Below are 15,290 nucleotides of genomic sequence, written 5' to 3'. Positions count from 1 at the left end.
AGAGAGGAGGAGAGACAGAAATATCTTCCATCCAATGATTCACTCCCCAAATGACTGCAACGGCCGGTGCTGTGCCAATCCAAAGCCAGGAGCCAGGAACCTCCTCCAGGTCTGCCACACGGGTGCAGGGTCCCAAGGCTTTGGGCCGTCCTCAACTGCTTTCCCAGGCCACAAGCAGGGAGCTGGTGGGAAGTGAAGCTGCTGGGATTAGAACCGGCGCCCATATGGGATCCAGGGGCGCTTTAAATGCAAGGACTTTAGCTGTTAGGCCACGGCGCCAGGCCCGATCTTCCTTTTTAACCTGTTCAGTATTATGGTTAATTGTGACCCTGTGAATATAGACTAGATTTTTTAAAAATGAAGGAATGTGGATCCCACTGTAGTCCTATGATTTGTTGGCATAGCAATAAGGGAAACTGGTTATTGCAAGCAAATAGTAAGTACTTTGTCTAGCTAAATTCAGATGTTCTTATTTAACCACACACAGGTCACTGCATATCCTATATTTTAAATAACATGTGTTACTATCTGAAAGAAAAAAAAATGAGGTAACCTGGAATTGGCCTATTTTAAACTGTAAATCTGAGTTACTCTCATATTTCATTTAAAAACCTTACTTTGGCACAGGAAAAGAAATTTAATAAGATAAAGCAATAGAGAGAAATAGACATTTTCATCCATTGTTTCACTCCCAAATATGGGCAAAAGGCAGAGCTGGGCTAAGCCAAAACCAAAAGCTTAGAACTCTGTCCAGGACATAGGTAGTGCCATTGTCTGTTGCCTCCGAGGGTGTGCGTTAGCAGGTAGCTGGACCGGGATCAGATGGTAACGCGGAGCCAGGTGCCGCAGTGTGGGACATAGGTGTTCCAAGCCACATCCTAGCCACCATACCAAATACCTTTACCTGACAATTTATAAACCATTATGTAGCAATATTTCCCAAGTTGCTGAATGTATGTGGCTCATGGGGCAAAAGGTGATTTAAGGTGGTATGTAGATGAATATTTTATGTTTTGTAGATGCGTTTATTCTTATGAATATTAGGAGTAATCAATACCAAAAAAGAAAAAAACAAGAATAACATAAAGTCCAATAAAATACCAAAAAAAAAAAAAGAGAGAGAAGCCAGTACATTGAATCTGAGTTCAGAGAAATGATAAAGCTAGGTAAAAAAATCAGTTGATTCAAGGAAAATCAGTAAACAATTAATACATGCAAGTAGATCTGAACGTGCGCATATATAGCCTAAAAGTTTTGACAAGCAAATACCTGCCTGACACTGCTTTGGTCTGGCACATCTCCAATATAGTCTTTGTTTTTTTTTTAAGATTTACTTATTTTTATTGGAAAGGCAGATAAACGGAGAGGAAGATCTTCTATCTCTTGATTCACTCCCATAGTGACTGCAGTGGCCAGAGCTGAGCTGGTCCAGTGCCAGGCGTCAGGAGCTTCTTCCAGGTCTCCCACGCACGTGCAGGGTCCCAAGGCTTTGGGCCATCCTCGACTGCTTCCTCAGGCCACAGGCAGGGAGCTGGATGGGAAGCGGGACCACTGGGATTAGAACTGGCGACCATATGGGATTCCCTGTGCTTTCAAGGCGAGGACTTTAGCCACTAGGCCACCACACCAGGCCCATCCAATATTGTCTTATACACTTTAAAAGGTAAAAACCTGAGACACCAGGGACAGGTATTTTATATATTTTCTCCTGTTATTCAGAATAGCAATTATGTATTTATTCACTTGTTTATTTGAAAAGTAAAGTTACAGAAGCAGTAGGGGAGGGTACAGAGAGAAATATCTTCAATCCATTAATTAACTCCCTAAATGACTATAGTAACCAGAGCTGGGACAGGCTGAAGCCAGCTCCATCCCAGGCGCCTATGTAGGTACAGGGACCAAAGTACTTGGGCCTTCTTTTTATTGCTTTCCCAGGCACCTTAGCAGGCAGCTAGATCGGAAGTGGAGCAGTAGATATGAGGAGCTGAGATGCTGACATGCCAGGCAGTGGCCCAGCCCACTGCACCACAATGCTGACTCCCAGTACATTTTCTTTCTTTTTTTTTTTTTAAAGATTTATTTGATTTTATTGCAAAGTCAGATATACAGAGAGGAGGAGAGACAGAGAGGATGATCTTCTGTCTAGTGATTCACTCCCCAAATGACTGCAACGGCCGGTGCTGTGCCAATCCAAAGCCAGGAGCCAGGAACCTCCTCCAGGTCTCCCACGCGGGTGCAGGGTCCCAAGGCTTTGGGCCGTCCTCGACTGCTTTCCCAGGCCACAAGCAGGGAGGTGGATGGGAAGTGGAGCTGCCGGGATTGGAACCGGTGCCCATATGGGATCGCGGCGTGTTCAAGGCGAGGACTTTAGTCACTAGGCCACTGCACCACGCCCTTCCAGTACATTTTCCAACATACATCTGCAGATTGGATTCAGAATCTGAATATGTAAACCAGATCATTTCAGAACCACCCCTGGAAGATACAGAATTTAAAATGTTCCCTTTCCCTTTGCCATCAGGTTTGGTTCTGGTTTTGATTCTGTTTTGCTTAGCTCTACATGATTATTGTGAAATGTAGTCTTATGAGAAGGCTGTTGGCGTGTGGTTTGTCTAGTTGACCGTGTCAGTGTCTTGACTCGTTGACCCTCCAGGTGCTAGCTTGTTCTGGAATGCAGCGGGTGATGACCAGGAGCCAGACCCTCAGCTGAAGCACGATGATACCAAGATTTCCAGTGAGGACATGAATTTTTCTGTTGATATTAATAATGAAATCACAAGTCCGCCGGGTAGTGCCTCGTCCTTAAAAGCCGTTGATATTCCCAGCTTTGAAGAGAGCAACATTGCTGTGGAAGAAGATTGTAATCAGCCACTTTCTGTGTCAAAGTAAGGTCTCTTTGATCAAATGTTTTATTCTATTTTTTTTTTACTTTTAATTTTTTAGTTGACATTTAATTGCCTAATTTTATGAGGTACAGTGTGATATTTTCACATATATTTACAAATAACTAGTCAATAAATCACCTCACTACTTTTGCGGTAGTAACATTTAAAATCTAGTAATTTTAAAATATACACTACGTTATTATTCTTCACCATTCTATACAGATCTTTCTTTTTAGGTTCTAATAGTCCTTTAATCTTTTAAGTCAAGCTGTTTGTTTTCTAAATAGCATTTTACTGGTGTCTTTATCTGATACGCTTTCTATGTAACTGATAATGCTGAGCCTTTAAGAGCCATTCCCAGAGGTCGGTCATTTCATGCCTTACCAGTCTTGTTGAATCCAAACATCTGAAGAAAACTTCCCCCAAAACTGCATATTCTCAACTCCTACCCCTCGGCATTTGATCATTCTGTGTTCTAGGCTCTTGTAAATTTTTAAAGACTTCTCATACTGCAATTATATATATAACAACATTTTTAGATGTGCATCCTGAATATTTAAATATGGAATTATCTGAGCTAGGCTGAAAATAATCTGGTAGGAAATGAAACGGCTTAAGGTATAAATGAAGTAAGAATGACTGGGACTTGCTAATTCCAAATAGATTGTAATGGTGGTTTGTATATGGCTTTCTTTTGTAGGAAATTTTTCACAATGAAGTTTTCTATTAAAAAAAATAAAGACTTAAAAGTAATTCAGAATTTCTACAAATTTGGAAACCGAATCAACAAAAAATATTCTGAGCTTCTGGTCTGTGCTACCACAGAAGTAGGCATTAGAGATTAAGAAGATAAGTTAAACAAAACTCTTAATAGTGACAACTGCCCTGAGTAAAGTAGCCAGGGTGATCAAACTCAGCTGACTGGAATGGTAGCAAGGGAGTGATGCCATCTGCAAGTGAGGTGGCAAGGGAAACCTGCCCTGAGGGTGTGACTTGTGGCAGTGACACAAACGAGAAGGGGCCAATTTAAGAATATCTGGGGAAGAGAATTCTAAACATGCTCTAACACCATAGTCAGGGACATGGAGGGTATAGGAAACGAGGCGACAACAGTGGCAGCAGTCAGATTACACAGGGCTTTGCAGGATGTAGAAACGTGTTTCAGATTTGTTCTGCGCCCATCAAAGCTACTGGAGATTTTTAAACAGTGAAGGGCTGTGATCTGATTTTTTTGTTTTTTTGTTTGTTTGAAGACCAGTCTAGTTGTTTTGTACTAAACTAAGGAGCATTATAGAGGACTAAAGAGGATTCATACTGTAACTTGATAGACCAAAGACCAGGTAGGATAAAGGTAGTGTGGAGTTATGGTGGAAATGTTGGAAGGGATCAGGATAGGATAAATTTTAAAGCTAAAATATAATATAAGTGTAGAACACCTCAGGGTAATATCCCATGAAACAGTTTAAGCAGTTGAACTTGGGGGCCCAGTGCACCACTCATCTGAATGAAGGAGAGAATGAAGAAGGATATGGGGTCTAAAACCAGGGATGCGAGGCCCAGCGTGGTGGCCTAGTGGCTGAAGTCCTCACCTTGAACACGCCGGGATCCCATATGGGCAGCAGTTCTAATCCCAGTGGCCCTTGTGGGAAGTTCCCTGCTTGTGGCCTGGGAAAGCAGTCATGGATGGCCCAAAGCCTTGGGACTGGACCCTGCATTCTTCTGGGAGACCTGGAAGAAGCTTCTGACTCCTGGCTTCAAATCGGCTCAGCTCTGGCTGTTATATCTGCTTGGGGAGTGCATCAGAAGATGGAAAATGTTTCTTGCTATCTCTCCTTCGCTGTGTACATCTGACTTTCCAATAAAAATAAATAAATCAAGAAGAAAAAGAGTTGAACTTGGCATTGAGGTGGCATGAGGCAGGCATTAGATTGCCTCCCCCTTTTTAAAATATTATTCTGAAATAGATATACCTCTCCAGAGAAAAGCTTGTCTCCTTTCAGTATAGTATCAGTTTCAAACATAATGCAATTAAGCAGTCACTGTAGGTGCCACAGTATCTTGAAAAGATCTTTTATGTACATTTTTTTGGTTAGAATGAGTTCCTGCAGGGTGGGGCTCGTATTCATGTCTATTTTAGGGCTTAGCCAACTAGTTCTCTGTGTTAGGTTCTTCATAAATGTTCCCTGGTGGGAAGAGCACTTTGTGGTGAGCTCCAAGGTCAGTACATATTTTATTTGGAACAGTAATAAAAGCTGAGGACAAAGGAATGAACCATAGTTGTCCTTCTTTATCTTCTTTTCACTTTAGTCTGTAAGTGGCAGACTACTTTCTAGAATTAAGGGACTTTTCAAGTTGGAAGTTAAGAAAAAAGTGAAAACTTGACAGTTTTTAACCTCAAAAACAACTGAGTTAATTAGTAGAAAGAAGTTAATTACTTTTTCAGAGCTATTAATCAGCTTTATTGATCCTAACAGGTACCCAGGTGTGACTCTAATGTTTGTGTACCACAGTGCGCTGATTAGAGTTCAGCGCTCTGCATGTAGTCCATGCTGGTTTGGATGCTTCTCTTGGATCCTCTCAAGCATCTGGCTGAATTATTGCACAGTGGTCCCTTGCTCAGTATTTACCTGTGTCATCTACCTAGCTGGACTCGTTGTCCCTCTGAAAGATGTCCTCTGGTCAGTCTGTTGTTGAAGCAGTCTGTGGAAGATGAATTTGTTTGTGTTACAGCTTAATTGGGTATTGATTGCTTTTTCCAAATGGAAAGTAGTGAGTGATATATAGTATTTATGAAGACACTTTCTTTTTAAAAGGAGCCTTATTTTCCTTAAAAGCCTTGCTTTTGACATATAACACTTTGCATGTTAGAACCATCTCTTATGGTCTCCCCAAGAAACCGTTGAACTTATCTGGACAATAAAATGCTGGGCTTTATGCTTGGCAGATGCTTGCAATGAAAGAATCTCAACTGAATCTGAACTGTGGTAATGCAATAAGGTGGAGGAATCTACCATGGGGGGGGGGGGTTGGGAAGGGGTGGGGGGAATCCCAGTGCCTATAAAACTGTCACATAATGCAATGTAATCAATAAAAAAAAAAAGTCTTGCATTTTTAAAATAAGATTTTTTTTTTTTTTTGGAGAATCAGATATACAGAGAGGAAGAGAGACAGAGAAAATCTCCTGTCTGTTGATTCACTTCCCAAGCTGCTGCAACAGCTGGAGCTGAGCTGATCTAAAACCAGGAGCCAGGAGTTTCTTCTGGGTCTCCGTTTTCGGTGCAAGGTCCCAAGGCTTTGGACCATCCTTGATTGCTTTCCCAGGGAGCTGGATGGGAAGTGGAGCCGCTGGGATTATAACTGGCACTGATATGGGATCCTGTTGTGTGCAAGGCAAGGACTTTAGCCACTAGGCTACTGTGCTGGACCCTATCGCTTACGTTTTTAATTCAAATCTTAAATCTTTTGAGGTTTGAAATCTGTAATGTTTTGATTCTGTCTTATCTTTTTCAGAATTTGCTCCGCTTGCTAGGTTAGACACCAAGTCAAACCTTCAAACTCAAGCAACAGTGTAGCAGAATGATTCAAAGCATGAGTTCTGGTGTCAGACTGTCAAGGTTTGAATCACACAGTGTGGTCACCTGAGGTCTGATGTCAGACACATTTTACAGAGAGAGAAGCAGAGATAAAGAAAAGGTCTTTCATCCCAGGTTCACTTCCCAAATGGCCACAGCAACCAGAGCTGAACTGATCCGAAGTATGTGTACATATATATTTTTAAAACCAGTTTGTTTTTTGGGATAGACACCAAGGGTGAGATTGCTGAGTCAGGATGAATTATTAGCGGGAAGCTGAGTCAGAAGCAGAGCAAGGGCTCCAGCCCGAGCACTTAGATGGGCTGCTGGTGTCGCAGGCCACGTCCCACGGGCTGCATGAATGCCTGCCCTGCTCCCTGGTGTGTGGTAGTCATCCCAGCGGGGGAGCTGTGATACCTTAACATGGGTGTGACTTGATTGTTTTGATTAGTGGTAGTGAAAATTTCTTTATACTTGCTAGCTATTCCTTTTCTTGTTAATGTATTTTCTTTGGAGAGCTATATCTACATTTTTGCCTGTTTTGAAGTAGGTTATATGACCTTTTTGTTGTTACATTAGAAGAGTTCTATATATTTTTTTTCTTTTTTTTTTTAAAGATTTATTCATTTTATTACAAAGTCAGATATACAGAGAGGAGGAGAGACAGAGAGGAAGATCTTCCGTCCAACGATTCACTCCCCAAGTGAGCCGCAACGGGCCGATGCGCGCTGATCCGAAGCCGGGAACCAGGAACCTCTTCCGGGTCTCCCACGCGGGTGCAGGGTCCCAGTGCATTGGGCCGTCCTCAACTGCTTTCCCAGGCCACAAGCAGGGAGCTGTATGGGAAGTGGAGCTGCCGGGATTAGAACCGGCGCCCATATGGGATCCCGGGGCTTTCAAGGCGAGGACTTTAGCTGCTAGGCCACGCCGCCGGGCCCAAGAGTTCTATATATTTTTAGATAGGCTTCTCTTATCCCTTTGTCAAGTGTATGATTTGCCAATGTTTTCTTTGGCTCAAGATTTTTTAAGGCATTTTCTTCCATATGTAAGATTTAGTTCTTACTATCTATTTCAGTGACTCAAATTAGGATGCTGAAGAAAATTAATTACCCTGAATATTCATTTTTTCCACCTTTTTAAAAAAAGCTTTATTCTTAAAATAAATAATATATTTTAAAAATTTTTTACAATCTTTACATAGTTAATTAGGGCATGAATATTCTTTTGAGACTAGATTTTACTTACGTCTTTTTTTTTTTTAAGATTTATCTATTTTTGTTGGAAGGACAGATTACAGAGAAAAGATCTTCTGTCCACTGGTTCACTCCCCAAGTAGTCACAATGGCCGGAGCTGAGTCGAACCAAAGCCAGAAGCCAGGAACTTCTTCTGGGTCTCCCATGTGCATGCAGGGTCCCAAGGCTTTGGCCATCCTCAACTGCTTTCCCAAGCCACAAGCAGGAAGCTGGATGGGAAGTGTAGCAGCTGGGACACAAACTGGCACCCGTATGGGATCCTGACGTGTGCAAGGTGAAGATTTAACCACTAGGCTATCATGCTGGGTCTTTTTTTTTTTTTTTTTTGGTCTGTAAATGCAGATAAGAAAGGAGATAAAACTGATATTAGGAATACTCCGTCCTGATTTTAGGACCAGTATGTCTTTGGGCCAGCATTGTGGCACAGTGTGTTAAGCTACCACTTTTGTTTTTTTTTTTTAAGATTTATTTATTTTTATCACAAAGTCGTCAGATACACAGAGAGGAAGAGAGACAGAGAGGAAGATCTTCTGTCTGATGATTCACTCCCCAAGTGGCTGCAATGGCTGGAGCTGCACTGATCCGAAGCCAGGAGTCAGGAACTTCTTCCAGGTTTCCCACACGGGTGCAGAGTCCCAAGGCATTGGGCCGTCCTTGACTACCTTCCCAGGCCACAAGTAGGGAGCTAGACAGGAAGTGGAGCTGCCGGGATTAGAACCGGCGCCCATATGGGATCCCGGGGCGTTGAAGGCGAGGACTTTAGCCACTAGGCCACGGCGCCGGGCCCTAAGCTACCACTTGGAACGTAAGCATCCTAGATCAGAGTGCCAGTTTAAGACATTTAAAAAAATAATAAAAACAATTTACTTATTTTTATTTGAAAGGCAGATTTAGAAAGAGGAGAGACCCAGAAAGATCTTCCATCCACTGTTTCACTTCCCAAGTGACCACAGTAGCCAGAACTGAGCTGATCTGAAGCCATGAGCTTCTTTTGGGTTAACCCCATGGGTACGGGATCCCAGGGCTTTGAGCTGGCCTTGACTGCTTTCCAAAGACACAAGCAGGGAGCTGGATGGGAAGCAGAATGGTCAGGACATGAACTGGTGTCCATTTGGGACCCCAGAGCTTGCAAGGGGTGGTTTTAGCCATTGAGCCATCACTCTGGGCCCTAGTTGCTCTACCTTTTGTGTACATGAAAGTTTCAGAACTATAGTTCATATGGGAACTACAGTGCTTCCAATCCAGCTTCCTGCTGATGTAAATTCTGGGCAAGAGCAGATAATGACCTGGGTACTAGAGTCCTACTATCCGTGAGAGAAACCTGCCTTGAGTCCTGGCTTCTGGCTTTGGCATGACCCATTCCTTGCTGATGTGGGCCTTTGTGGAGTGAACCAGCTGATAAGAAAAAACAAAACTCATTTTAAAGCTGAGAATTTTGCAACAGAGTAACTAGAGCGTAATATTTGGGTTACAATTTTTCATCTTTAATCTTGCCATATTCAGTCATAGTACTGTTTCTAGAGTTGTTTAGGCTGGTGGTTTCCTCCACTTTTCTTCTCTGTGGTTATGTTATTTGTAATGTCATTAGGTTCGCTTGTTACTGTTATATTCCATTTTGGGGTTCCATTCACATTCTGGTTGGTTTCGTTTATGGGGCAGGGAAGATACATGGTTAGAGAAGAGTCACTTCTCATCCATGGTCCCTTATTCTCAAATCACCTTCTTTCCAACTTTTCCCACCCATCCCATTTACATGTAGGTAATCTCGTAATTTTTCACTTAGCCTTCCTAAATTTACTTTTTGTAAATGAGCACAGGTAAGAATACTTCAGAATGTTCATGGAAAATAATTGAATGATAAGTCAATTTGGGTGCAAAAAGTTTTTCAAACCCATGCATATGTGGAGGTCTTGAAAATGTGCATGAATTGTGTTTATTAAAATTTTTTTAAAATATTTTACTAAAATAGACATCTAGTATTTTGTTTGTACACAGACTATTTGAAGTACCCTTATATTATCTTTATAATTTATTTCTTTGGAAGACAGAGGGAGAGAGGGAGAGCGAGATCTTCCACCCACCAGTTCTTTCTCTAGATGGCCACGGCAGCAGGAGCTGTGCCTTTTCAGAACCAGGAACTTTTCTGGGTCTCCCAGAAAGGTGTAATACGATCCAAGTACTAGGCCATCCTCTGGTGCTTTCTCAAGTGCATTAACAGGAAGCTGGATTGGAAGTGGAGCATCAGAGACTCGAACTGGCCCTCTTGGATGCCAGTGCTGCAACTCCTTTGCCACAGTGCAAGCCCCTGAACTCCTTTCTTTTCCGAAGTGTAGGCAGTAGCATGCCATACACACTCTTTTGAATTTTGCTGTTTTAACCGTGTTTGTTGGAAATCGCTCAGTTGCTAGACCTCTTTTTTTATAGCTGCATAGCTGTATCATAATTTAATGAACCACTCTTCTATTTGGATTGTTTCCAGTATTTTTCAGACACAAACCTACATCTTCCCTTTTTAATTAATAATATTTGAAAGGCAAAAAAGAGCTATCTCCTGCGGTTTGTCTCTCCTTTTCTAAATTGAGATAAAAAGCGTCTAGCATAAAATTTGTCATCTTGGGACGTAGGCTTAGTTGGCTGTCCTATGCCTCCCGTTACTGGAATCCCATATGGGTGCCCATTTTTGTCTCACTTTTGATCCAGCTTGCTACTAATGGCCTTGGGAAGCAGTGGAGAGTAAACCAACACCTTGGAACCTTGCACCTGCCAGGGAGACTGGGCAGAAGTTCCTGGCTCCTGCTTTCAGATCGGCTCAACTCCAGCCATTGCAGCCATTTTGGGAGTGAACCAGCAGGTGAAGATCTTCCTCTCTGTATTTCTTTCTCTCTGTGAATCTGCCTTTCAAATAAAACTAATCTTGAAAAAAAATTTATCATCTTAACCTTTTTTAAGTGTACAGTCCAGTAATGTTCAGTGTATTTATATTGTTGGGAATTACATCTCTAAAAATGCTTCAGCTATTTAAAATTTATTATTTCTTATTTTTTTAAGATTTATTTTATTTTTTATTGGAAAGCCAGATATACAAAGAGGAGGAGAGACAGAGGAAGCACTTCCATCCATTGATTCACTCCACAAGTGGCCGCAATGGCCGCAACTGAGCCAATCTGAAGCCAGAAGCCAGGAGCTTCTTTCAGGTTTCCCACTCGGGTGCAGGGTTCCAAGGCATTGAACCATTTTTGATTGCTTTGCCAGGCCACAAGTAGAGAGCTGGATGGGAAGTGGGGGTAGTTGGACACGAACTGGCATCTATATGGGATCCCGATGCATGCAAAGGGAGGACTTTAGCCACTAGGCTACAGTGCCAGGCCTCAGCCTTTTTTTTTTTTTTTAGATGATTTATTTTATTTAGTTGAAGCGTGGAGTTAGAGACAGGAAGAGAGACAGAGATAAAAATCTTGCATCTGCTAAATCACTCCCCAAATGTCCAGAGCAGCTGGGACACAAATTGGCGCCTGAATGGGCTTTCGGCACTGCAAGGCAGAGGAGTAGCCTGTTAAGCCACCTGTCAGCCCCCAGTTTTTATTTTCTTCACACTTCATGTAGGTTAGTTACCTTATGGTCTGATTTTTGCATCTAACAGAGATACTATATACTTTAATATAGTTTTTTTTTTTTAAGGACTATATAAGGTGATATGCTTCAAGTTGTACTTGGTTGGGGCACATATTGTGGCACAACAGCTTAAACCCATCTGCAGTGCCAGCAAGCTGTGTGCGTGCTGGTTCCCATCCCAGCGGCTCCAGTTTGGATCTGGCTGCCTGCTAAGGTACCTGGAAAGGTAGCAGAGAACAACCCAAGTTCTTGGGCCTCTGCAACCAGTTCCTGGTTGCTGACTTCAGCTTGGCCTGGCAGCCATTTAGGGAATAAATCAGCAGATGGAATCTCTCTAACTCTGCCTTTTCAAGTAAAATAAAATAATCGTATTTGGCCCACAATAAGCTTTGTACCAGCTAATATTTATTGTTAATGCTTTTCTCTCTGTTTTAGAGTGACCACGGAGTAGTATTCTAACAGAAAATATATTTTTAGCACTGTGTTCTCTAGCCATTGTAATTTTTTTTATTTTGAAACTAATAAATGCTTACTGTATAACACTGATAATATAAAGAGTAAATACCATCAAATATATAATGTGATTGTAAATGGCAGGTTATCAACCTTACTTTGAGATGGATTTTAGGTATTTTAAAATTTGAAGGCACACATATATTACATCTTTTTTTTTTTAAAGATTTTATTATTATTATTGGAAAGCCGGATATACAGAGAGGAGGAGAGACAGAGAGGAAGATCTTCCGTCCGATCATGCACTCCCCAAGTGAGCCGCAACGGACCGGTACGCGTCAATCCGATGCCGGGACCAGGAACCTCTTCTGGGTCTCCCACGCGGGTGCAGGGTCCCAAAGCTATGGGCCGTCCTCTCCTGCTTTCCCAGGCCACAAGCAGGGAGCTGGATGGGAAGTGGAGCTGCCGGGATTAGAACCGGCATATGGGATCCCCGGGGCGTTCAAGGCGAGGACTTTAGGCGCTAGGCCACGCCACCGGGCCCATATATTACATCTTTTTAAAAAAGATAATCGAGAATCTTTTCATGCATCAAGATAAGAAGGTGATAAGGTGTTTTCCAGCCTTCAGAGAAAGTTTTCTTAAGTATATTATCAATAACATAACCTTAAAAGTTTTATGGTTCAGTTTAAATGAAGCTTTTTAGGATGGGATATTTTCGTGGTATCACAAAGAGTTGAAAGTGCAAGCTGTATGTCAGTTGAATCTTACCCTTCTCTTCCCGAGCTGCTGAATTTCACCTATGTGTTAAAGGTGCTTGGTAACTGATATCTTATACATCCTTCCAAACAGCTCCTCCCCAAATAAAAGGAAGGAACCTGAGGTGCGAGTCGGCTTGCAGTGTCTGCTTGCAGACAGTGTAAACATGTGCTTACAGACACGACCAACAGAGGGCGCCAACGACCCTGAAACATCTCCAGAGACGAAAACCAAGCAGGGAGTGCGACCCTTGCCACATGGACCGTCTGAGAACCAGAAAATTTATGAGGAATTATTGGTAAGAAAAAGTAAAAATATAAATAAAAGAAAAGGTAGAGCTTTGCATCTTTTTTTTTAAGATTTACTTATTTATTTTTTTAAAGATTTATTCATTTTACTACAGTCAGAAATACACAGAGGAGGAGAGACAGAGAGGAATATCTTCCATCCGATGATTCACTCCTCAAGTGAGCCGCAACGGGCCGGTGCGCGCCGATCCGAAGCCAGGAACCAGGAACCTTTTTCAGGTCTCCCATGCGGGTGCAGGGTCCCAAAGCCTTGGGCCGTCCTCGACTGCTTTCCCAGGCCACAAGCAGGATGGGAAGTGGGGCTGTCGGGATTAGAACCGGCGCCCATATGGGATCCCGGGGCATTCAAGGCGAGGACTTTAGCCGCTAGGCCACACCGCCAGGCCCTAAGATTTATTTTTATTGGAAAGTCAGATATACAGAGGAGAGACAGAGAGGAAGATGGTCCTCTGATGATTCACTCCCAAAATGACCGCGACGGCCGAAGCTGAGCCAATCTGAAGCCAGGAGCCTGGAACTTCTTCTGGGTCTCCCACATGGGTGCAGGGTTCCAAGGCTTTGGGTCATCCTCGACTGCTCTCCCAGGCCACAAGCAGGGAGCTGGATGGAAAGTGCGGCTGCTGGGATTAGAACCGGTGCCCACAAGGGATCCTAGTGCGTTCAGGGCGAGGACTTCAGCTGCTAGGCCACAACACTGGGCCTGGCAAACCTTATTTTTAAGATGTGTTGTTTTTGTGCCAAGTTCAAATTAAAGTTTGTAGCAGAAAATAAGTAACAGTTCACAGAAAGTATGAAAATTGGAAAGTAGTGCAATATTTATCATAGTGTTTAATTATTTTAGTCAAGTGCATGTTGATTAAATATTTAGCTTAGTGTAGAAAAGTAGACTATATAAAATAGATAATATAGAGGCGAGTTTGACGGTTTGTGTCCATGATAACTGAGAGAACGTATACCCGGGCACTGGCAGCGGTTGCGAGGTGGGCTGGGAAGTGATGTGACAGCCCAGAAAAGGGGTCATTCTGCCAGGGGAGCTGGCGTCCTCGAACGGCTGGATTCTGAACTGAGACTTGCAAAGTGAAAGAACCCTGGCTGTCGCAGATTTTTAGAGTATTTAATTTATTGCTTTTTTCTTTTTTAAAATATTTTGTATATTTTTAATTTATCTTTACATAGAAAGGGAGACAGAGAGATAGCTTTCATTTGCTGCTTCACTCCCGAAGTGGCCACAGTGGCCGGAGCTGGGCTGGTCCAAAGGCAAGAACCTGGAGCTTCCTCTGGGTCTCCCACATGGATGCAAGGTTCCAAGGCTTTGGGCCGTCTTCTACTGCTTTCCCAGGCCATAGGCAGGGCACTGGATGGAAAGGGGAACAGCCAGCACCCATACGAGTTGCTAGCACTGCACATGGTGGCCTAGCATCACACGTTATTCTTGCTCTTGGAAAATCTGGTGTGGAGCGAGTTCCCAGCTTGGAATTTTCTGTCATTGCTCTCACACTGGAGAAAAGTAGAAAAATAAAAATTAAACAAAAAGGGGAGAAGGGAGCCCAATTCTGAAAGATATGTAAACATGATGTTATTTATTACTCTGAAACCTATATGTGTTTTTCAAATAAATTCATTATTTAGAAATAATGCTTAAAGAATTTTACAAGAGGCCTTAAACATGAGGCAGGGAAACTCAAGTGCTTTTAAACACGTTGGCTTTAAAGTCAGCAGATGCTGAGTGTTCTCACTGCTCTGGAGCTTGATGAGATCATATATTTTTTTTTTTAATTTTGACATTACTCATAAATTTTGTATCATAAATTTTTTTTAAAAGATTTATTTATTTTTATTACAAAGTCAGATATACAGAGAGGAGGAGAGGCAGAGAGGAAGATCTTCCGTCCGATGATTCACTCCCCAAGTGACTGCAACGGCTGGTGCTGCGCCGATCCGAAGCCGGGAACCAGGAACCTCCTCCGGGTCTCCCACAAGGGTGGGAGGCTTTGGGCCATCCTTGACTGCATTCCCAGGCCACAAGTAGGGAACTGGATGGGAAGTGGAGCTGCCGGGATTAGAACCGGTGCCCATATGGGATTCAGGTGCGTTCAAAGCGAGGACTTTAGCCAGTAGGCCATGGCGCCGGGCCCAAAACTCTGATATTTTAAATGTGCTTAAAACGTGGGTAATTCTTTTTAAGGTTTATTTCTTTTTTATTGCAAAGTCAGATGTACAGAGAAGAGGAAAGACACCAAGGAAGACCTTCCGTCTGGTGATTCACTCCCCCAAGTAGCTACAGTGGGGAGTGAAGCTGAGTTGATCCGAAGCCAAGAGCCAGGAGCTTGTTCCAGGTCTCCCGCGTGGGTGCAGGGTCCCAAGGCTTTGGGCCATCCTCAACTGCTTTCCCAGGCCACAAGCAGGGAGCTGGATGGGAAGCAGGGCTACCGGGATTAGAACTGGTG

The 15,290-nt window shown here is 42.9% G+C and overlaps 1 protein-coding gene across 2 annotated transcripts in view; it reads left to right on the top strand.

Moving 5' to 3' along the window:
• Positions 1–15,290, top strand: part of STIL (STIL centriolar assembly protein) — a 72,805-nt gene that overhangs the window by 45,160 nt on the left and 12,355 nt on the right. For both annotated transcript variants that reach the window (XM_058681190.1, XM_058681196.1), the window contains exons 14-15: positions 2,654–2,885; positions 12,629–12,833. In XM_058681190.1, coding sequence (XP_058537173.1) covers positions 2,654–2,885; positions 12,629–12,833 — 437 coding nt within the window. The remainder of the gene's footprint in view (positions 1–2,653; positions 2,886–12,628; positions 12,834–15,290) is intronic.

The sequence above is a fragment of the Ochotona princeps genome, chromosome 2 (genome assembly GCF_030435755.1).
Source record: "Ochotona princeps isolate mOchPri1 chromosome 2, mOchPri1.hap1, whole genome shotgun sequence".
In the NCBI taxonomy this organism is placed as follows: Eukaryota; Metazoa; Chordata; class Mammalia; order Lagomorpha; family Ochotonidae; genus Ochotona; species Ochotona princeps.
The sequence above is the reverse complement of the archived record's forward strand: the minus strand, read 5'-3'. Positions and strand labels throughout refer to the sequence as shown.